This window comes from Eretmochelys imbricata, chromosome 1 (assembly GCF_965152235.1).
Source record: "Eretmochelys imbricata isolate rEreImb1 chromosome 1, rEreImb1.hap1, whole genome shotgun sequence".
Classification (NCBI taxonomy): Eukaryota; Metazoa; Chordata; order Testudines; family Cheloniidae; genus Eretmochelys; species Eretmochelys imbricata.
The window spans coordinates 188,034,777-188,058,371 of NC_135572.1; the positions used below are offsets into that span (position 1 = coordinate 188,034,777).

The window sequence follows — 23,595 nt, forward strand, 5'->3', positions numbered from 1 at the left end:
ATGTTCTCCTGTCTTCCCCCACAGGCTCCATGCTAGTTCCTCCACTGTTCCTGCCTCTTCTTTCCAGCTCCTCAACATTCAGGTGCTGTGCTGACACCTGCCACTGCATGTTGAGGTGGACTGTGCTGGAGAAGCAGGCTGGAGATGTTGCAGGGGCAATGAAATGACATGCATGCAGCCAGTGCATTTTGTGATAATCTTTCCCAGGACCAGAAGCAGTGGAGGTGGAATGCTGAGCTGTGCTAGATGGGAATGTTGAAAAATTGGGGAATTTTTTTTTAATAACTAAACGTCAGTAACACAGTAAAGTTGCCCAGTGGTGTCTTGTGCCCTTCTAGAATGTGGAGCCTCGCTAAATTTAAACTTCTGAAAACCAAGAAATGAAGACTTAGGTGTATACCGTCCCTGCAATGGAGCCTTAACTCTACTGTCCTTGAGCGATGCCTGAATACACACAGACTAGCCCTATACCGGGCCTAACAGATGCTATAGAACACATGATCACTGCAGGGTTAAGTCTAACACCTTCTTTTTGCTACTGTAGACCTCTAATTTAGAGCAGGCATAGCATACAGGACCTGCTGATTCTACACACATTACGCCAGACTTGCTACCACCCTTTGGCCTGAGGATTTTTTTCAGAGATGGTGCCTTCACTTCCCTCTCAATACAAGAAGGGCACAGTGGTTGTGACCTGTGACACCTGTGTGTGAGCCCTTCTCTCGCATCACAACACCCAGACTGAGACTCCTTCGCCTAAAAAAAATTTGCATTGGACTTGAAGGCTAAGTCATACTGTGGCTACTTGAATGTGTGATTAGTGGAGCGACAGCATGCTTGCTACAATCTGCAGCTAGAAGTAGCTGGACTCTGGAGGAATTCCTACTCCCTACCTCCTAATGTGGTATTGGAAAGGGCCCAGCAGATCTGGAGAAACTATCTTAGTGAAGGAGGGGTGTAAGCTTTGCAATGTTCTGATGTGGATGTTCTTACATGCTCTCCTCTCTGGCTGCAGTTCTTCTATTACTCTCAAGGGAACGCGTACCCTGGGAAGGACACACCATTTAAGAACAGAATCAGTTGGGCTGGAGACCTTAACAAGAAAGATGCATCTGTCAGCATAGCAAACGTGCAGTTCCGGGACAACGGCACTTACTTCTGCGATGTCAAGAACCCACCTGACATAGTTATGAAGCCAGGAGAAATCAGACTTAGAGTCGTGCAGAGAGGTACCTCCCCTCACTAACTCTTCTTTTCTTTAGGTGCCATTCTGGGCATGGGAGAAACTGTTGATTTTATCTCTAGTCTCCAAAGTCACAACAGCCACTCTCAGGATTTGTTTTCAAAGTTAATTTTTAAACACTGAAGATACCAGTCTTAACCAGTTTTTCTTACTCCATCCACAGTATTCCCAAATCCTAATTTTTCTCATCCCCTAAAGTCTGCAAACAAATCCCATCTCTCTTGCATGACCGTCATAGTCAACAGGCTGTGAAAGGGCTTAGGTGGGGTGTGGGCTGGGTGACATCATGCAGGGAAACTAACATTTTGTCTGTCTTTGTGTTGGTGAAATAGATGCTTGGTTCCATGCTGTTTAAATTTCAGATGATGGAAGTCACTCCTCTCATAACAGGAACTAAACATGCAGGGATTTGGAAGGGGTCTAATGAAGACCTGTGGACTGTCTGTATGTTAAGGCTGTTACCTCTCTGAGAGCACAGGAAAGTAGAACTCATCCAAATGTTAAAACTTCCTAAATAGTTATTAGAAGAAACTGTGTCTAGAGTTTAACAGGTTTACAAATAATTTTCATCCAAAATGAAACACTAATCATTACAAACTGAGCTAATCTCTGTTTAGAGAAAAATTATGCAGTAATATAATCAAATCTCTCAATTTAGCAGGGTGTTATATTACAGTGACAAAAACGGGTTTTATGTATGAATTTATGTATCTCTCTGAGCTACTCTAAGACTTCCATGCAGCCAAGAACCCACTTCCCTCTTTCGGTTCAACCACATCTTAATGTGTGCTTGTGACTTTGGACATGTAAAATTGATGTGGAAGGCAACTATTGAATTGATCCTGATGAAATCATGGAGTGAAATCCTTTATTTCATTAAATAAATTAAGGCTGGAAGAAGTCAAGAGTTTGCTTTACTCTCTGAGTCACAGGAATAAGAGAAACTTTGGTTGTGGGGAGTAATTGGAACATATTGTGAAGTAGGATGGTGAAGTAGGTGTCTGTTTTCCAAAAGCTCATCACTACTTCAGGGATTCAGAATAATTTGTAATGCAAGCGTTTGTCACAGTTCAAGGCAACTACACCTGTATTTTCCCCTCTATGGTCCACCAAGAACATCCACTCTCCGTTTTTCTGGCTCCCTATCTGTCACCTCTCTTGGGTGGAGACAGGCATCTCACTTCTTTTTCCTGACTGGGGTATTTCCATGGTGCACAGTTCCCTGCCTACACTGTGAATTCCCCAGGAAGTCAGACGGCCTCAGCAGGCCTGCTTTGCTTTTCTCCTCAGAGGTTGTAAACAGCTTAAGTGCCCACAGTTATAAGTTGTGACACAGCTTTTTGTAAGCAAGCCCTTTTATTCATAGGGTGAAAGCATTACAGAGAAAACATATAAAAACCTACATGTATGCTAATAAGCTTACCAGAAATCACCCCAATGCTGACAAGGGCTCTGTAGGAGTCAGTCTTTCAAACTCCAACGGGTTTTTGTGGTTAAGATTATAACTTAGCTCAGGACTAGCGCACACATGAATTTTTGTCTCTCCTTTATACAGGTTAGACCTCTCATCCTGTCTTCATGTAACAGGTGTTGAGCAGACTAAGGTCCCCTCCTCAGGGTGAAGTTTCAAAAGGCTGAGTTCTTGCATAACTGGAAGGGGTACATTTACATATACCTTCCCCGAGAAATGCACTGAACTTTAAAAGTTCATTCTTTTCTGGCACGTTGTTTTGTATAGTTAGGGCCCTACCAAATTTACGGTCCATTTTGGTCAATTTCACGGTCATAGGATTTTAAAAATGATAAATTTCATGATTTCAGATCTTTAAATCTGAAATTTCACGGTATTTTAACTGTAGGGGTCTTGATAGAAAAAGGGGTTGGGGGGAATCTCAAGGTTATTGTAGAGGGATTACAGTACTATTAATCTTACTTCTGTGTTGCTGCTGGTGGTGGTGATGCCTTCAGAGCTGGGTGGCTGGAGGGTGGCTGCTGGCCACCTGGGAGCCCTGGTCTGAAGGCAGGGTCGCTGCCAGCAATAGCACAGTAGTAAGGATGGCGTGGTATGGTATACCCACTCTTACTTCTGTCCTGCTGCCTTCAGAGCTGGGCCATGGTCAGCAGTCGCCACTCTGGCCACCCTCCTCTGAAGGCAGCAGAAGTAAGGATGGTGTGGTATGGTATTGCCACCCTTACTTTTGCGGTGCTGCTAGCGGGGCGCTGCCTTCAGAGCTGAGTGCCCAGCCAACAGCTACCACTCTCCAGCTGCCCGGCTCTGAAGGCAGTGCAGAAATAATGGTGGCAATACCGTGACACTTCCCACCCCCAAAATAACCTTGCAGCCCCCTTTGGGTCAGGACTCCCAGTTTGAGAAACGCTGGTGTCCCCCTTGAAATCTGTATAGAATAGGGTTAAAGCACACAAAAGACCGGATTTCATGGTCAGTGATGCATTTTTCCTGGCTGTGAATTTGGTATGGCCCTACATATAGTCCTTTGAAATGCATAACACTTCTCAGGGTTTACATTAATCATGTTCCCTTCCTTTCTCTCGCCCCCCCGCCCCTAAGACATCAGTCCCATAATAGATAAATACAGTGAACTCGTAAAAGACTGAATTCAGTAAAGTTTGTCAGTGCTGTATATATCATTGCGGAATAAGGAGGAGAGTTGGGTACACTCCTGTTGGAGCATAGACTCTGACCTACGCTAAAAAAAATTGCCATTGTAATTTCCTGGCAGGCTTGTAACACCACACATCAATCTTCAGCTTTGCTAGCTCCAATGCACAAATGTTCACACCACTTCTGGAATTACATTTGCTCTGAGCAAGGCTGATGTCCATGACCAGTGCAGAGCTAGCATAGGCAGCAAGGGCGGATTATGTAGCTGTTTTGGTTTACTTGATCTTCCCAGCGGCATCCCTCAATGCTCCTGACCAACCTTTGCTGGCTACTTTTACAGCTGAGAGCACCTGTCATGTCCAGTTGGCTGCATGGTCTTGTACTTAGATTATAAAGATCTTTGGGGCAGGGACTGTTTTCGTTTTGTGTTTGTGTTGTGCCTAGAAATAGTTTGGGTCCGTAGCTAGGCCACCTAAGTGTTCTAGTAGTACAAATACAGTTTATGAAAAGATTCCTGGAGTGTCACTGTGGAGCCTAAAATGTCTGAGTCAGTGTGAAGCCCTGGAAACAGCTACAAATATGGGTGAGAACAAAACACTCTCTTTGTTCAGAATCTCACCTGGTGGAATAATCCACTGGGTTTTATGGTATGTTACTGTCCAATTTAAGTTCTCAGCCATTTTGACTTTAATTACACCCATGTGGTGTACAGCTACAGTAAGGCACATGTCTATGCCATGCCAAGAGACCTAGACCATTGTGATTTCAGAGATAACTCAACCAATTACCACCCTTGGTCTACAGCTAATCTGCATGCAACAATTTCATTGGTTGTATTAGGGAGACTGCACAAATGTTGTATTACCTGGCCAAACTGCCACCCCCATAAATCTTCTAGCACAACCATCAATGCAATAGCTGCAAACACACAGCCCCTCACTGCAGCACACCCCCCTCATTCTCCACCAACACGAATCCACACAATTTTTCCACACAGTAAGATGACCAGTGCAGCCTCCCCTCTCCCAATATGACCACCACACAATAAACCCAAATATCACTCTGAAACCTAGAATGTCTGAATCAGTGTGAAATGATGGAAACAGCTACAAGCATGACTTAAGAGAACACTCTTTGACCTGGTCTACACTAGGACTTTAGGTCGAATTTAGCAGCGTTAAATCGATGTAAACCTGCACCCGTTCACATGATGAAGCCCTTTTTTTTGACTTAAAGGGCTCTTAAAATCTGTTTCCTTACTCCACCCCTGACAAGTGGATTAGTGCTTAAATCGGCCTTGCCGGCTCGAATTTGGGGTACTGTGGACACAAATCGATGGTATTGGCCTCCGGGAGCTATCCCAGAGTGTTCCATTGTGGCTGCTCTGGACAGCCCTCTCAACTCAGATGCATTGGCCAGGTAGACAGGAAAAGAACCGCGAACTTTTGAATCTCATTTCCTGTTTGGCCAGCGTGGCAAGCTGCAGGTGACCATGCAGAGCTCATCAGCAGAGGTGACCATGATGGAGTCCCAGAATCGCAAAAGAGCTCCAGCATGGACTGAATGGGAGGTACGGGATCTGATCGCTGTATGGGGAGAGGAATCCGTGCTATCAGAACTCCGTTCCAGTTTTCGAAATGCCAAAACCTTTGTCGAAATCTCCCAGGGCATGAGGACAGAGGCCATAACAGGGACCTGAAGCAATGCCGCGTGAAACTGAAGGAGCTGAGGCAAGCCTACCAGAAAACCAGAGAGGTGAACGGCCGCTCCGGGTCAGAGCCCTAAACGTGCCGCTTCTATGATGAGCTGCATGCCATTTTAGGGGGTTCAGCCACCACTACCCCCGCCGTGTTGTTTGACTCCTTCAGTGGAGATGGAGGCAACACGGAAGCAGGTTTTGGGGACGAAGAAGATGATGAGGTTGTAGATAGCTCACAGCAAGCAAGCAGAGAAACTGGTTTTCCCGACAGCCAGGAACCGTTTCTCACCCTGGACCTGGAGCCAGTACCCCTGAACCCACCCAAGGCTGCCTCCTGGACCCGGCAGGCGGAGAAGGGACCTCCGGTGAGTGTACCTTTTAAAATACTATACATGATTTAAAAGCAAGCATGTGAAAGGATTAATTTGCCCTGGCATTCGCGGCTCTCCTGGATGTATTCCCAAAGCCTTTGCAAAAGGTTTCTGGGGAGGGCAGCCTTATTGCGTCCTCCATGGTAGGACACTTTACCACTCCAAGCCAGTAGCACGTACTCGGGAATCATTGTACAACAAAGCATTGCAGTGTATGTTTGCTGGCGTTCAAACAACATCCGTTCTTTATCTCTCTGTGTTATCCTCAGGAGAGTGAGATATCATTCATGGTCACCTGGTTGAAATAGGGTGCTTTTCTTCAGGGGACACTCAGAGGTGCCCGTTCCTGCTGGGCTGTTTGTCTGTGGCTGAACAGAAATGTTCCCTGCTGTTAGCCACGCCAAGAGATCTAGACCATTGTGATTTCAGAGATAACCAATTACCAGGGTTGAGGGGGTAGCCACGCGGTGGGGGGAGGCAAAATGCGACCTTGTAATGAAAGCACATGTGCTATGTATGTAATGTTAACAGCAAGGTTTACCTTGAAAGAGTGTAGCCATTGTTTTATAAAATGTCTTTTTAAAATACTGCTGTCCCTTTTTTTTCTCCACCAGCTGCATGTGTTTCAATGATCACAGGATCTTCTCCTTCCCAGAGGCTAGTGAAGATTAGAAAGGAAAAACACTCATGATGAAATGTTCTCTGAGCTCATGCTGTCCTCCCACACTGACAGAGCACAGACAAATGCGTGGAGGCAAATAATGTCAGAGTGCAGGAAAGCACAAAATGACTGGGATGAGAGGTGGCGGGCTGAAGAGAGTAAGTGGCGGGCTGAAGACAGGGCTGAAGCTCAAATGTGGCAGCAGCGTGATGAGAGGAGGCAGGATCCAATGCTGAGGCTACTGGAGGATCAAACCAGTATGCTCCAGTGTACGGTTGAGCTGCAGGAAAGGCAGCTGGAGCACAGAGTGCCGCTACAGCCCCTGTGTAACCAAGCGCCCTCCTCCCCAAGTTCCATAGCCTCCACACCCAGACGCCCAAGAACGTGGTGGGGGGGCCTCCGGCCAACCAGCCACTCCACCACAGAGGATTGCCCAAAAACCAGAAGGCTGGCATTCAATAAATTTTAAAGTTGTAAACTTTTAAAGTGCTGTGTGTCATTTTCCTTCCCTCCTACACCACCCCTCCTGGGCTACCTTGGTAGTCATCCCCCTATTTGTGTGATGAATGAATAAAGAATGCATGAATGTGAAGCAACAATGACTTTATTGCCTCTGCAAACAGTGATCGAAAGGAGAAGGGGAGGGTGGTTAGCTTACAGGGAAGTAGAGTGAACCAAGGGGCAGGAGGTTTCATCAAGGAGAAACAAACAGAACTTTCACACGGTAGCCTGGCCAGTCATGAAATTGGTTTTCAAAGCTTCTCTGATGCGTACCGCGCCCTCCTGTGCTCTTCTAACCACCCTGGTGTCTGGCTGCGCGTAACCAGCAGCCAGGCAATTTGCCTCAACTTCCCACCCCGCCATAAACGTCTCCCCCTTACTCTCACAGATATTGTGGCGCGCACAGCAAGCAGTAATAAGAGTGGGAATATTGGTTTCGCTGAGGTCTAAGCGAGTCAGTAAACTGCGCCAGCGCGCCTTTAAACGTCCAAATGCACATTCTACCACCATTCTGCACTTGCTCAGTTGAGCAGCTCCTGATGACTGTCCAGGCTGCCTGTGTATGGCTTCATGAGCCATGGCATTAAGGGGTAGGCTGGGTCCCCAAGGATAACTATAGGCATTTCAACATCCCCAACAGTTATTTTCTGGTCTGGGAGTAAAGTCCCTTCCTGCAGCTTTTGAAACAGACCAGAGTTCCTGAAGATGCAAGTGTCATGTAACTTTCCCGGCCATCCCACGTTGATGTTGGTGAAACGTCCCTTGTGATCCACCAGAGCTTGCAACACTATTGAAAAGTACCCCTTGTGGTTTATGTACTCGCCGGCTTGGTGCTCCAGTGCCAAGATAGGGATATGGGTTCCGTCTATGGCCCCACCACAGTTAGGGAATCCCATTGCAGCAAAGCCATCCACTATGACCTGCACACTTCCCAGGGTCACTACCCTTGATATCAGCAGATCTTTGATTGCGTGGGCTACTTGCATCACAGCAGCCCCCACAGTAGATTTGCCCACTCCAAATTGTTTCCCAACTGACCGGTAGCTGTCTGGTGTTGCAAGTTTCCACAGGGCTATCGCCACTCGCTTCTCAACTGTGAGGGCTGCTCTCATCTTGGTATTCATGCGCTTCAGGGCAGGGGAAAGCAAGTCACAAAGTTCCATGAAAGTGCCCTTACGCATGTGAAAGTTTTGCAGCCACTGGGAATCATCCTGGACCCGCAACACTATGCGGTCCCACCAGTCTGTGCTTGTTTCCTGAGCCCAGAATCGGCGTTCCACGGCATGAACCTGCCCCATTAGCACCATGATGCGTGCGTTGGCAGGGCCTATGCTTTCAGAGAAATCTGTGTCCATGTCCTGATCACTCACATGACCGTGCTGATGTCGCCTCCTCGCCCGGTATCGCTCTGCTAGATTCTGGTGCCGCATATACTGCTGGATAATGCGTGTGGTGTTTAATGTGCTCCTAATTGCCAAAGTGAGCTGAGCGTTCTCCATGCTTGCCTTGGTATGGCGTCCGCACAGAAAAAAGGCACAGAACAATTGTCTGCCGTTGCTCTGACGGAGGGAGGGGCGACTGATGACATAGCTTACAGGGAATTAAAATCAACAAAGGGGGTGGCTTTACATCAAGGAGTATTTCAGGCAGGGCTTCACAGAGGGTTCCAATAAGAAATGGTGCACCTAAGTAATTGTTCTTATTGGAACAAGCAGGTTGGTCTGGCCTCTGATTGATACATGGCTAGATTTACCTCGCTGCACCTCCTCTGTGAGTGACTGCAGTGTGACCTAGAGGAATGAGTCCCCTAGACGGGGGCGGGGGGGGGGAAGCAAATGAGTACAAAACAGATCTGGTCTATTTCTTGTTTTGATCCATTCCATCTATCTTTTACATCTTTGGCTGGCAGCAGATGGTACAGAAGGACTGCTAGCCATCCTCATCTCTTGCCTGCCCGGCAGAAGATGGTACAATAGGACTGCTAGCAATCCGTATCGCCTGCTTGCTCACCATAAGATGGTTCAATAGGACTGACTGCAGGATTAAAGAGAATGACCTGGTCAAGTCACTTCTAATGTAGTCCCTGCACCCAGGTCTGCCCAGGTGCTCCTGGCCGACGTGGCCAGGAGCACCTCGGACATGACGATGACGGCTACGAGTCCTACTGTGCCATCTGCTGCCACAAGGCAAGGGGTTGCTGCTGCTGTGTAGCAATGCAGTACCACGTCTGCCAGCACCCAGGAGACATACGGTGACGGTTACCTGAGCGGGCTCCATGCTTGCCGTGGTATGGCGTCTGCACAGGTAACTCAAGAAAAAAGGCACGAAACGATTGTCTGCTGCTGCTTTCATGGAGGGAGGGAGGGAGGGAGGGAACGGGGGCCTGAGGATATGTACCCAGAACCACCCGCAACAATGTTTTAGCCCCATCAGGCATTGGGATCTCAACCCAGAATTCCAATGGGCAGCGGAGACTGCGGGAACTGTGGGATAGCTACCCACAGTGCAACACTCCAGAAGTCGACGCTTGCCTCGGTACTGTGGAAGCACTCCGCCGAGTTAATGCACTTAGAGCATTTTCTGTGGGGACACGCACTCGAATATATAAAAACGATTTCTAAAAAACAGACTTCTAATTTAACTAACTAATTTCGTAGTGTAGACATACCCTTTGTTCAGAATATCACCAGGTTCAGTCATCACTGGAATTCAGACATTTTTGGCATTTTATGCACAACTTTATGAATTACACCTCTGCAAGTCCACGGGCATTCAGCTACTACTACTAGTGATGCTCTTGGTTCTGCCTGGCCACTGAACACCTCACCTAATACTAGGCAAGCTGGATAGCAGCCTCGGCAGTGCCTGGGTGTTTTCTTGCCCATCCCTACAGTACAGATATCACCAGCCCTCGTGATGTCCGTATCCCCAGATCAACAAGTGAGGACAGATCAATATGGAATTAATTAATGATAGCATTGATATGCATATCCATGATTATAGATCATGTCTGTACACAAGATTCACAGGTTTAATGGTCAGTTTTTGGGGGTAGCTACATTAGTGCAAACCCCTCTGTGCAAACCCCTCTTGATTTGAGAGGCTTATATCAATTTAGCTTAGTTTAATAAATTAACTGGGGTTTATACCAGTTTAACTAAATCACTTTTACAGAAACACGTTTATTTAAATCAGTGCAACTTTTTATGCAGGCAAGGCCTTTCTCTCCTCTAAGGTACTCAGCAATTCAAAGTCTATATAAAATAGATCAGTTTGATAGTTTATAGGTTTTTTTTAAAAAGATATAATAAAAGCTCTTAAGCTAACTAAATTGGATTCCTTCAAGTCTGAAAGAGCTTTGTTACCATAGCAACCTTAAACAAAAAGAGGCAGGTCTTCACTAAGAACATATATGTAACTGGTCACTAACAGAGGTATTACAATTTTTTTGTGATACATTGACTATAATGCAAAACCTTTGAAGAAGCACTGAACAGCGAATGCCTATGTGGTCACAGAGTAGTCATCGGCTGATAAACAGTTACACAAACAGCTTAGTGTACAAAAGCAATTTTAAGTTTACACCTGAAATTAAGAATAATCAGGAGCTGAGACAAAGGTGTGCAGTTCCCTTGTCTGCAACAGATATCACTCCAAAAAGATGTGTGTAAACCATGCAAGCCATTTTTTTCCACTTCAAAGATCATTGAATTTTCCATGGACAAAACAGCAATAAACTATTGCAGTAATTCAAGGGACAACTTTTCTCACTGGATGGTGAGAAGGTGACATAAGACACTTGTATTCCAAACGGAACACTGCAAGTCTTTGTCAGAAGCAGGCGGTAACTTTCTGATTGGCTCACATGGGCTTTGCCAAGAACAGGTTAGACAGACCATTGGTAATGGCTAAGAGGCCTTTTTTATGTTCAGTTATTTGATCCTTGAGGCTGAGGTATCTCGACAAAAAGAGACAGTCCACTAGCTGCCTATTGAAGGGTCTCCCTATCCCCCAACACCTTATCTTGTCCTAAGACATATACCATATTATCTGTTTCTTTAAAGTCTTTGGGAGACAATGAAATCCGGGAAAAGAACCAGCTATAGCTGTCAGAACACCTTCGTTGAAATTAACTACCTGAATGTTCTATCTTAAGAAATTAGTTCTTGCAAATGTTGAGATGTTTGCAAATGTTGATACCTTTGTATCCATTTCACCTGATAAATAGATTTTTATGCATATTTTGCCATGTGATAACTTAATATAACCAAGTTAAGTACTTCCCAAAGCATGTATCTGAGAGACAAAGTGGATGAAGTAATATCTTTTATTGGATCAACTTCTTTTGGTGAGAGAGAGAGAGAGGTCCTGAAGAAGAGCTCTGTGTAGCTCAAAAGCTTTTGGATCAACTTCTGTTGGTGAGAGAGAAGTTTTTGAGCTATTCAGAGCTCTTCTTCAGGACTCCTCTCTCTCTCTCCCTCCCTCCCCCCCTCCCCAAAGAAGTTGGTCCAGTAAAATATATTACCTCACACACCTTGTCTCTCTAACATCTTGAAACCAATAAAGCTGTAACACTGCATACAGCATGTAGCTGAGTCAGTTCTGTAAGTGACTTACAGGTATGCATTATACATTTTGTTTCAGTTACAAGCTTAACCATGGTTCTTTAGAAATAATACTAAATAAGTAACTGAGAGCTAAGGTTTAAAGAACTTGCTGCATATATTTAGCATTACTCTAACAGGAAACTGGTCACAACAAGGTTTGCTCTTGGGACAGAAAGTCCCTGAATAGTATCGATCTGGAAGTGACGCATCTTGTGGTTTCAAGCTCTCAGGTTCTCCGTTAGGAGGGAGAAACTCTTTGGCTTGTCAGTAAAATAATTTTACCATTGTTTGAAAACTTGGCTATTGTGGCATAAAAGTCTACAATACTGGTAAATTTGAGATGAATTAGGAATAGTTTTCAATTGTTACTGGCATATTTGGGAGTAAATTGCATCTTAAGGTATGTCTACACTGCGAAATTAGGTCGATTTTATAGAAGTCAATTTTTAGAAACCGATTTTATACAGTCGATTGTGTATGTCCACACTAAGCGCATTAAGTTGGCAGAGTGCGTCCTCACTATTGTGGCTAGCATCGACTTACAGAGCGGTGCACTGTGGGTAGCTATCCCACAGTTCCCGCAGTCTCCGCTGCCCATTGGAATTCTGGGTTAAGCTCCCAATGCCTGACGGGGCAAAAACATTGTCGAGGGTGGTCTTGGGTACGTGGCGTCAGGCCCCTCCCTCCTTCCCTCCGTGAAAGCAACGGCAGACTAACATTTCGCGTCTTTTTTCCTGGGTTACCCATGCAGATGCTATACCACGGCAAGCATGGAGCCTGCTTAGCTCACAGTCACCATACGTCTCCTGGGTGCTGCTGGCAGACGTGGTACTGCATTGCTGCACAGCAGCAGCTCCTTATCTTCGCAGCAGATGGTGCAGTAGGATGGATAGCCGTTGTACGTCTCCTGGGTGCTCCTGGCAGACCTCGGTGAGATCGATCAGGGGCGCCTGGACAGACATGGCTGTCCTCCTCTTAGAGCACGAAATGGGAGCCAGAGACTTCAGGTCATTCTCTTATTTAAGTTTCGTCTCATGGAGATTCAGTCCTACCTGGAATATCATGCGAGCTGGAGGCTTCTGCCTCAGACTGCTCTCCCAGCTGGCAGCACTGCACGGTTGTACCTACCCCAGCCTACCCATGGCTCATGAAGACTGGACAGTAGTAAGGAGCAGTTCAGCTATAGGCTGAGCAAGTGCAGAATGGTGGTAGAATGTGCCTTTGGACATTTAAAAGTTTGCTGGCGCTGTTTGCTGACTAGGTCAAACCTCAGCGTAACCAACGTTCCCCTTGTTATTGCTGTTTGCTGTGTGCTCCATAATATCTGAGAGAGTAAGGGGGAGACGTTTTTGGTGGGGTGGGAGGTTGAGGCAAATCGCCTGGCTGATTTTGAGCAGCCAGACACCAGGGCGATTAGAAGAACACAGCAAGGTGCGCTGCATATCAGAGAGGCTTTGAAAACCAGTTTCATGACTGGCCAGGCTTCAGTGTGACAGTTGTGTGTATTTCTCCTTAATGCAAACCTGCCTCCTTTGTTGATTTTAATTCCCTGTAAGCCAAACACCCTCCCCCTTCAGAAATAAAGTAACTGTTGTTTTGAAACCATGCTTTCTTAATTTAAAAAAAAAGATAATGGACAAGATAGCCTGGGTGGGGTGGATGGAAGGACAAGGCCATGTTGCTTATTGTAGCCACACTAAAAATCAAACTGTTTGAATGACAGCCTTCTGTTGCTTCAGCCATCCTCTGGAGGGGAGTGGCTGGGTGCCCGGAGCCTTCCCCCGCTGCGTTCTTGGGCGTCTGGGTGAGGAGGCTATGGAACATAGGGAGGAGGGTAGGTGCTTATACAGTGGGTGCAGCGGGGGTCTGTGCTCTTGTTGGCTTTCCTGGAGCTCCAACAGACGTTTATCATGTCTGTTTGCTCCCCGATTAGCCTCAGCATCGCATCCTGCCTCCACTCTTCGCACTCACTTAATTCTTTCCTGGCCTCTGCCACTGAATGCCTCCATGCATTAGGCTGTGCCCTATCAGTGTGAGAGGACTGCATGAGCTTGGAAAACATGATCGTGAATGTGTTTTTTTTTTTTGCCTTCTAATCTGCGATAACATCAGGGACGGAGATGATAGGTGAGCGTAGAAACATTCTACGCTGTACAATTCTGGGGGGACTGCATGGTCCCCTGTGCTGCTGAGTTTGCCATGCTGACCAAACAGGAAATGAAATTCAAAAGTTCCCAGGGCTTGTCCTGTGTACCTGGCTAGTGCATTGGAGTTCAAAGTACTGTCCAGAGCGGTCACAATGGAGCACTCTGGGATAGGTCCTGGAGGCCATTTGCGATTGTCGATTTGCGTCTGCACGATCCCAAATTCGACGCAGCAAGGTCGATTTTAGTGCTACTCCCCTCGTTGGGGAGGAGTACAGAAGTCAATTTTAAGAGCCCTTTAGGTCGACGGAACGGGGTTGGTTGTGTGGACGCAGTCATTTTTAAATTAACCTAACGCAGCTAAATTCGACCAACCCGTGTAGTGTAGACCAGGCCTTAGCTAGGAGTATCATTAGGAAGGGTAACATTTGAATTAAATTGACAACTTCGTAAAGCAAAGTGTGTTTTAAATTTAGGCTTGAGTTATAGGCAATTGCACCAATATTGCAGTTCAACCAGTTGTTTAATTGACAAGTTGATAAGGATTTATAGTCCTGTGTTGGTACTCAAACCACATGCCCCACATATAGTAGAACTAAGGTAGCTTACCTGTAGAAGACTGTCATAAGTCTCAGATGCATTTGATAGATTTTAACATTCCTGTTAAAGTAATTCTTTTAGATTTTGTAAAAACTAGCATCTTGCTTTCTGTAACCAATTTTTAAAAATTCTGTTCTGGCTAATAAAACCTATAGATCTTGAAGTAGTGCTCCAGCCTTTACCCTAAGGAATAAAAATCCAGAGCATCATGACAAGCTTGATATCCATACTGATCAATTTAAAAAAATGTTTTGATACCACTCTCACAAAGCACACAAGTATAATGAGAAATAACTTTTTAAATATTTTAAAACATGGTTCTTTGGGATTTTCCTGAATTACACAAGACAATCAGTGGTGGGTTAGCAGACATACAGAGGCATGTCTTCCTGCATCTCTGTGCTTTACTGCGGGTTGCTAGGACTGTCTGGGTGCTATTTCAGCAGCATCTCCCACTCTCAGATGTGAAAACAAAAACAAAGTGACTATTTTCAGAGTAGCAGCCGTGTTAGTCTGTATCCGCAAAAAGAAAAGGAGTACTTGTGGCACCTTAGAGACTAACAAATTTATTTGAGCATAAGCTTTCGTGAGCTACAGCTCACTTCATCTTATGCTCAAATAAATTTGTTAGTCTCTAAGGTGCCCCAGGTACTCCTTTTCTTAAAGTGACTGTTGGCTCCCATATACACCACAGTAATTCCACTTATCTCTGCATGGTGCTCAAGCATCTCTCCCTTCTGCCTGTGAGAAGTGATGCATCCGCTGGGGCTCCTCTTCCTTAAGTGGGGAATGGATCACATAGAACGGCCTAGAGGGGATATCCTGCCTGCAGACCAGGGGCAGATGGCTCCTGTTCATTTCGAGTTCCTAAAGGGAAACGGAGGGGAAGTAGTTCAGCTGCAAAACAAAAACAAACAAAATTAAAACTAAAAGATGGGGAGAATAAAAAGCTGCTTATCACTGGTTTCTGCACAGACTCCACCTGCCCAAAAAAGCAGGGTGCCCACTGTAATAACTACCAGTGCCTCTGGCACTGGGTGCAGAAGGAAAAGGTGCCTCATCATGACATCCGCTAGAGTGATGACAGAGCCCTGACAATGAGTGGGCAGCTCACGCAGGAAGTAGGGGGCAAAACAAAATGTGGAAAGGACAAAATGCGCAAATATTCCATAAACTTCGTGCATTTGCACAGGGAGCTGTACTGGGCATTTGCAGTAGTCTAGGGTACAGCAATCTATATAACCTACAGTGCTTGCTGTGGGAATGCCTTATGTGGACATAGTACATCATGAGCAGGCTGAAACAAATGCCTAATGCAAATGCTCTGCACCCTTGAAACCTGAGTAGTTTAACTGTACCTGGGGCCAGTTGCAGTGGTGCTGTTATCTAAAGTAAATGCAACCCTGGACTGTCTCGTTCAAACTCTTATAGCTTTAATTGGAGACCTTGAAACAAGTGAAGGGTATGGAAAACCTTGCAATTATGTATGATAGCTTTTCCAAACAGCAATGGTATAGTTAATGCACTCAGGGTATGTCTACACTATGAAGTTAGGTCGATTTTATAGAAGTCAATCTTTAGAAAGCTGTTTTATACAGTCGATTGTGTATGTCCCCACTAAGCGCAGAAGGTCGGTGGAGTGCGTCCTCAATACCGTGGCTAACATCGACTCACGGAGTGGTGCACTGTGGGTAGCTATCCCACAGTCCCCGCTGCCCATTGGAATTCTGGGTTAAGCTCCCAATGCCTGATGGGGCAAAAACATTGTCACCGGTGGTTTTTGGTACATGTCGTCAGTCTCCCCTTCCTCCTTGAAAGCAACGGCAAACAATCGTTTTGTGTCTGTTTTCCTGGGTTACCCGTGCAGACGCCATAACACGGCAAGCATGGAGCCTGCTTGGCTCAGCACTGCTGTTGTGAGCATTGTAAACACCTCGCACATTATCCTGCAGTATGTGCAGAACCTGGCGAGGAGACGCCAATATGAGGACGATTGTGAGGAGGACATGGACACAGACGTTCCTGAAAGCACGGGATCTGGCAATTGGGACATCATGATGACAGTGGGGCAGGTTGATACAGTGGAACACCGATTCTGGGCTCTGGGCCCTGCAAACAAGCACAGACCGGTGGGACCGCATAGTGTTGGAGGTATGGGATGATTCTCAGTGGCTGCAAAACTTTTGCATTCATAAGGCCACTTTCATGGAATTTTGAAAAAAGAAAAGGAGTACTTGTGGCACCTTAGAGACTAACCAATAAATTGGTTAGTCTCTAAGGTGCCACAAGTACTCCTTTTCTTTTTGCGAATACAGACTAACACGGCTGTTACTCTGAAACATGGAACTTTGAGTTACTTCCCCCGCCCTGAAGCGCAGGAATACCAAGATGAGACCTGCCCTGACAGTTAAGAAGTGAGTGGCGATAACCCTGTGGAAGCTTGCAATGCCTGACTGCTACTGGTCAGTCGGGAATCAATTTGGAGTGGGCAAATCTACTGTGGGGGCTGCTGTGATTCCAGTAGCCAAGACAATTTGTGACCTTCTGCTAACTGGTAGTGACTCTGAGAAATGTGGAGGTCATAGTGGATGGCTTTGCTGCAATGGGGTTCCCTGACTGTGGTGAGGCGATAGACGGAACACATATCCCTATCTTGGCACCGGACCACCTTGCCAATGAGTATATAAACCACAATGGGTACTTCTAAATGGTGCTGCAAGCACTGGTGGATCACAAGGGACATTTCACCAACATCAACGTGGGATGGCTGGGAAAGGTGCATGACACTCGCATCTTTAGGAACTCCGGGTTGTTTGAACAGCTGCAAGAAGGGACTTACTTCCTAGACCAGAAAATTACCATTGGGGATGTTGAAATGCCAATAGTTATCCTTGGGGACCCAGCCTACCCCTTGCTCCCATGACTCATGAAGCCGTACACAGGCAGCCTGGACAGTAGTAAGGAGCAGTTCAACTACAGGCTGAACAAGTGCAGAATGGTGGTAGAATGTGCCTTTGGACGTTTAAAAGCTCACTGGCGCTGTTTGCTGACTGAGTTAGACATCATTGCAACCAACATTCCCATTGTTATTGCTACTTGCTGTGTGCTCCATAATATCTGTGAGAGTTAGGGGGAGACGTTTATGGCGGGGTGGGAGGTTGAGGCAAATTGCCTGACAGCCAGTTTTGAACAGCCAGAGACCAGGGCAATTAGAAGAGCACAGCTAGGCGCGCTGCGCATCAGAGAGGCTTTGAAAAACCGTTTCATGACTGGCCAGGGTACGGTGTGACAGTTGACTTCCTCCTGCTCTGAAAGGATCTAAGGGAGGAAGGAGGCTTTTTGTGGTTCACATTTTTGCTAACTAGAGAATGAAGCAAAGTGTTGAATCTTTTTTCCCCCCAGACAATCTGCCTGCGTTCTCCACTGGCGTGGTGGTAGCAATAGCCATTGGTGTGACTCTAGTTGTCTTGGTGCTCATCGCTGTTATCGTATGTGTCGTCAGAAAGAAGAACTCTAAAAAGCATTACTCTGGGTAAGAGATCACACTCTTTTTACCAGTGTTGGGGGGAAGTGAGGGAAGAGTGAAAGGACCACAAGTGGTTGAGATGAGGCAGGAGTCATTTCAGCCAAGTCCTGTCTTCAGCTGGCCATCGTGACCTCCCCAAAGGGATGTAGTACCAAGAGGAGCAGTAGTCTGATAGTTGGGGAACTGTCATTCCTACCAGTGCTCTCTAGGTTTATGCATTATTATTGGTATCTTTCTTTGTAATACTCTTTAAAGCAGTGGCTCTCAAACTGTGGGTTGGGATCCCAAAATGGGTCGCGACCCTATTTTAATGGGGTCGCCAGGGCTGGCTTAGACTTGCTGGGGCCCAAGCCCCACCACCCAGGGCTGAAACCTGAGGGCTTCAGTCCTGGACGTCGGGGCTGAAACCCTTGGGCTTCGGCTTTGGTCCACCCTGCCTGGGGCTTGGGCTTTGGCTCCCCCACTCAAGGGTGGGGCTCGGGCATGCTCGGGCATTGGTCCCCCCTTCTGGGGTCATGTAATAGTTTTTGCTGTGAGAAGGGGGTTGCGGTACAATGAAGTTTGAGAACTGCTGTTTTAAAGGATAAATCGACCCTCAAGTGGTTTCATTATGGTGCAAACAGGAGACACTTTGATATTTCAATCCATACTAAACAACATCTGCCCTCAGTGATCTTTAAAAATAAAATAGTTGAAATATTCTGTTTTAAATTTGTTATATTATAACATGTCAGTAGTGTGCATTGTATGGTACTACTAACATGAAACATAAGAATATAAAAATGAGGAACTCATTAAATGAAACACAGTATCCAAAACATTTTTTAGAAGTTCTGTTTCTCAGGAAACTTTTTGAAACTGTTTTAATTCGATTTGGAAAGAAAACAAATTTCAAAATGTCCAATTTTTCAGAGGAATGGAAATTGAGTTTTGCCCTGCTCTTTTTGTTAGTGGTTGTATTGCTAGCAATACATGGGTAAGACAGAGAATGATTCCTGCAGGAACTAAGGACACCAGGAGAGCAATTAATGAAAATTCCCAATACTGAAACAATGCAGGTTGCAAGTCTAAATTTTACCCCCTGGGGAAAAACGTACAGGCTGGTTTGAACTGGTTCAAAGGCCTTTGTAAGTCATGGCCTGGAAACTATAAAATAACAGATCCTGATCTGGGTCTGTGACCAACACAGAAACAGATCCTGTGGGAGGACCTGAAGTGTATTAGACCAACTAGGTTCTCCATGTGGAAGGTGGGCGACCGCCTGGTAAGCTAGGCTTGTGTATAAGCTTTTTATTATGTTTTCTCTGAAATGCTTTTGCTTTGAATAAATAGTACTTTGCTTTATGAAAGCTGACTGGGTCACTCAATAACCCTGTTGCTGTTCCCGAGAGAAGAGAACTGCAGGTGCTGAAGTCAGACCTGCTGAGGCGATCATAGTGACTTTCAGGGGTCTGCAGCCGAAGACCCCAGTCTAGAGGGAGAGAATCACAGGATTCCACCCCAAGGAAGGTGAGCGCAGAAGGCTCAAAGCTGAAACCTAAGCACGAGAACTTCAAGGAGACCATGATGGGGTCAGAGGAGCAGTTACCTCTGGAACTGTGCCATATGTGGTGGTGGTAGGTGTGGGATCTATGACAGTGGTAAATTTCCAACAGTACCAACAGCAGTGAAAACAAGTATTGTAGAAAGAAGCACCGAGAAAAGTCAGTCATTCAGGGAAAGAGATAAAACCAAGAAAGATGAGTTATGAGCAACTAGGAAAAATCAGCTGGTGGAATTATGCAGAAGCAGTTAAACTCAAGAGCTGATAAAGGCACAGCTGATTGACCTGCCATAGTCTGAGGCCCAGAAATGATATTTCAAGGCCGCAAGTGCACCCAGGTCTCAGGGAGAGATGGCAGAGGTCGAGGGAGACCTTGGAGACTGCTTCCTAGTAGGAAGTGGAGAAGAGGAGGATCACAGGCAGCAACTGTGCTTCATCCAGACTGAATTCAGTACTTCAGCGGTCGATATGGAACAGCTTGCAGTTTGAAGCGAAAAAACTGCAGCTTGCGAGAGGCAGGCTGCGCTTGGAAACCCAGAGACTTGTGGACCGTGGACCAGGAACAGCAGCACCAGCACAAAGACAAACAGCACCAGTGTGAGCAAGGAGAGAGGGATAAGCAGTAGTAGGAAAGAGAAAAGGAGAGCCAGCTGGAGCTTGAATTGGAGAGAAAGTGCTGAGCACTCCCTGACACAGGAGGTGGAGACAGATCCTATATATTTTGTTCCTCTGAAGGCATAGACTCCAAATTGTTCCCTTGCTTTAGGAATAGGTGTATTTTTAAATGCTTTTGAAAAGAGTTGTGAATTGAACAGGGTGGGTGTGAGGATATGGTAGTGTCTGACTTCACTGCTGACAGGGAAGACCTTAAAGCTTTCATCTATGTGGCCAGAGAGGACTATAGAAACTATAAGCAATATAAGCATGTGTTACTGCTGAAGTTTAAACGGCCACTTGAAGTGTATAGGAAAAAGTTCCAGGGTGTTGAAAAGAGGCTATGAACTATGCTGAGGTTGCAACCCAAATTAGGAGAGCAGGTCTGGGGACCGCAGCTGGAAAATGGAGGCTGTTTGCATATTCATTAGCCTAACAGGGATGCAGTGGGCTCAGAATCTGGGGATCAGGCCTAGATAGCGATCCAGCTCTACTGGGAGGGAGGCCACTTCAGAGGGACCCCTGGGTGAATGGTGAAAAGCAGTACAAACTGGATCATGTTTCTGGAATTGCCTAGTCTGTCTGCAGAGGCCCAGTGCAGTCCTGGAAAGGTTGTCTGTATCTTAACCTTAGAGTTAACTCTGTGGCTTAGTCTCCAGAGGGAGGAAGTCACACGGCTAACTTGTTTGGGGCATACAGTGTTCATGCTGATGGGTTTACACCCCAAACAACTGCACGTAGGCCTTAGCAGACAAAGGACTTGAAACTATATAAAATAACAGCTCTGGCCTGTGGTGAGAGACCCTATCTGGGAACTGACTGGCATGACACTGTGGCCAACAAACAGGCCCTGCAGGAGGACCTGAAGTGTATTAGACCTCCCAGGGTTGGCCTCCCGTGAGGAAGATGGGTGACCACCTACTGAGTTAGGTATGTATGTGAGTTGTTTAAGATGTTTTCTCTCGAATACTTTTGTTCTAAATAGATAGTAAGTTGCTTTCTGAAAGCTGGCTGGTCACTGGATAACCCTAACACTGCCCCTGAGAGAACAGAACATCAGGTGCTGAACTGAAATCAGACCTACTGAGGTGATCACAGTGACTTGTAGGAGTCTGCAGCCAAGGACTCCAGTCTGTAGTGAGAGACTCATGGGATTCTGCTCTGACAAAGGCAGCAGCTACAGGCCTGAGACCTAAGTTGCGTGCCCTCAAGGAGACCATCGGGGTCAGAGGTGCAATTAATTTGAACGGTGACAGTGTCTAAAGAACTCTTCCCCACCCCACCCTGTTCCCAGCTGGAGACCTTGGAGAAAATGGGTTCATTAGAGTCTAATGGTAAGACTGAGTGAAGTGAAATCAGCTGTGTGTGCTCAGAGTCCAGTGTGGGAAGCCTGGCTTCCTTGCTGTGTGTGTTTTCCCCACAACTAAAGGAGGCATGCACTGACACTCATCAAAGGTGCTTATATCGGGATTCAAATGCCTTGCTTCAGGTTGTTCCACTCTAGTGTTTTCCAGGTGAGGGATGCCAGTGCAGGTGCCAGGGTTGGGTCAGTAATATCTGTGCATTGTCAATTCGAATAGATTTAACTATTATAGGTTGCCTTCCAGCAAAGTCATCTTTTAACTTAATACTGCTTTCACTGACCATACCAGCCCTGCATGTGTTGGTTAAGGGGAGGGCCAGATGTGCTGTGATTGCTATTAATGTCACTACCAAAGGCTCATGGATTAATTTTTAAATGAAACTACCCCAATTTGTGGCAGTGTAACGCACAGATTGGGATAATGGTTCTGTCTTGAGCTAAAGTGGGGAGGGGGCATTTGGGTGGTGGTGGGAACCCCTGCATGGCCATGCCAAAACCTCCATTCTTCTTCTGACTTTGGTTTTTTTTCCTTTGTGCCTTGATGCGCTGGGATCGGATCCTGCTTATCTTCCTCTCCTTACAGAGATCCTGATATAGACGCCAGATTGGGAATGTAACAGGGCTGGGTCTCCTCTTCCAGTCCCACTAGACACCATGGTAACTAATCACATTGGTGGTTGCTGTTAATAGCTTTGTGTATGTGTACACATTTCCTCTTCCCTCGCTGTCTAACCAGCTAGCTCTGTGCTAACATAACTCCATTGTGACTTGTGCTGGATTGTCCTGTTACAGACTGTTTGCAAGGGGATTTCATTGGGTGCTTGGGTTTCATTATCTTCTGTCTAATTGGGGTGGGGATGCTACTTATCCCAAACAGTGTAACTCAGTCTCTTCTAGTCGTGGACTCACTAGTGGACTAGAACATTAGACCATTCAGAGTTATTCCCTGTGAGAATAAAACTTCTATATTGCTGGTGCCTGTTCCTCTTTGCAACAATAATGATGGATTTCTAAAGTACCCATCACCATGATCTCTAGTTTCAGAGTAGGAGCCGTGTTAGTCTGTATCCGCAAAAAGAACAGGAGCACTTGTGGCACCTTAGAGACTGACACACTTATTTGAGAATAAGCTTTTGTGGGCCACAGCTCACTTCATCGGATGTATAGAATGGAACATATAGTAAGAAGATATATATACAGAGAACATGAAAAGGTGGAAGTAGCCATACCAACTGTAAGAGGCTAATTAATTAAGATGAGCTATTATCAGCAGGAGAAAAAAACTTTTGTAGCGATAATCAAGATGGCCCATTTAGACAGTTGACAAGAAGGTGTGAGGATACTTAACATGGGGAAATAGATTCAATATGTGTAATGACCCAGCCACTCCCAGTCTCTATTCAAAACCAAGTTAATGGTATCTAGTTTGCATATTAACTCAAGCTTAGCAGTATTTCGTTGGAGCCAGCAATGCCTCTCTGCCGTGTACATTGGCCAAACTGGACAATCTCTACGCAAAAGAATAAATGGACACAAATCTGACCTCAGGAATCATAACGTTCAAAACCTGGTAGGAGAACACTTCAACCTCTCTGGCCACTCAGTAACAGACTTAAAGGTGGCAATTTTGCAAAAGAAAAGCTTCAAAACCAGACACCAGCGAGAAACTGCTGAGCTTGAATTAATATGCAAACTAGATACCATTAACTTGGGTTTGAATAGAGACTGGGAGTGGCTGGGTCGTTATACATATTGAATCTATTTCCCCATGTTAAGTATCCTCACACCTTCTTGTCAACTGTCTAAATGGGCCATCTTGATTATCACTACAAAATTTTTTTTTTCTCCTGCTGATAATAGCTCATCTTAATTAATTAGCCTCTTACAGTTGGTATGGCTACTTCCACCTTTTCATGTTCTCTGTGTGCGTGTATGTGTGTAATATGTGTGTGTGTGTGTGTATATATATATATATATATTCTTACTATAGGTTCCATTCTATGCATCCAATGAAGTGGGTTGTAGCTCACAAAAGCTTATGCTCAAATAAATTTGTTAGT

General features: G+C 45.7%; 1 protein-coding gene across 2 annotated transcripts in view; it reads left to right on the forward strand.

The window, feature by feature from the left end:
• Positions 1 to 23,595, forward strand: part of MPZL1 (myelin protein zero like 1) — a 58,238-nt gene that overhangs the window by 18,637 nt on the left and 16,006 nt on the right. For both annotated transcript variants that reach the window (XM_077820384.1, XM_077820391.1), the window contains exons 3-4: positions 1,016 to 1,229; positions 17,852 to 17,981. In XM_077820384.1, the coding sequence (XP_077676510.1) occupies positions 1,016 to 1,229; positions 17,852 to 17,981 (344 nt within the window). The remainder of the gene's footprint in view (positions 1 to 1,015; positions 1,230 to 17,851; positions 17,982 to 23,595) is intronic.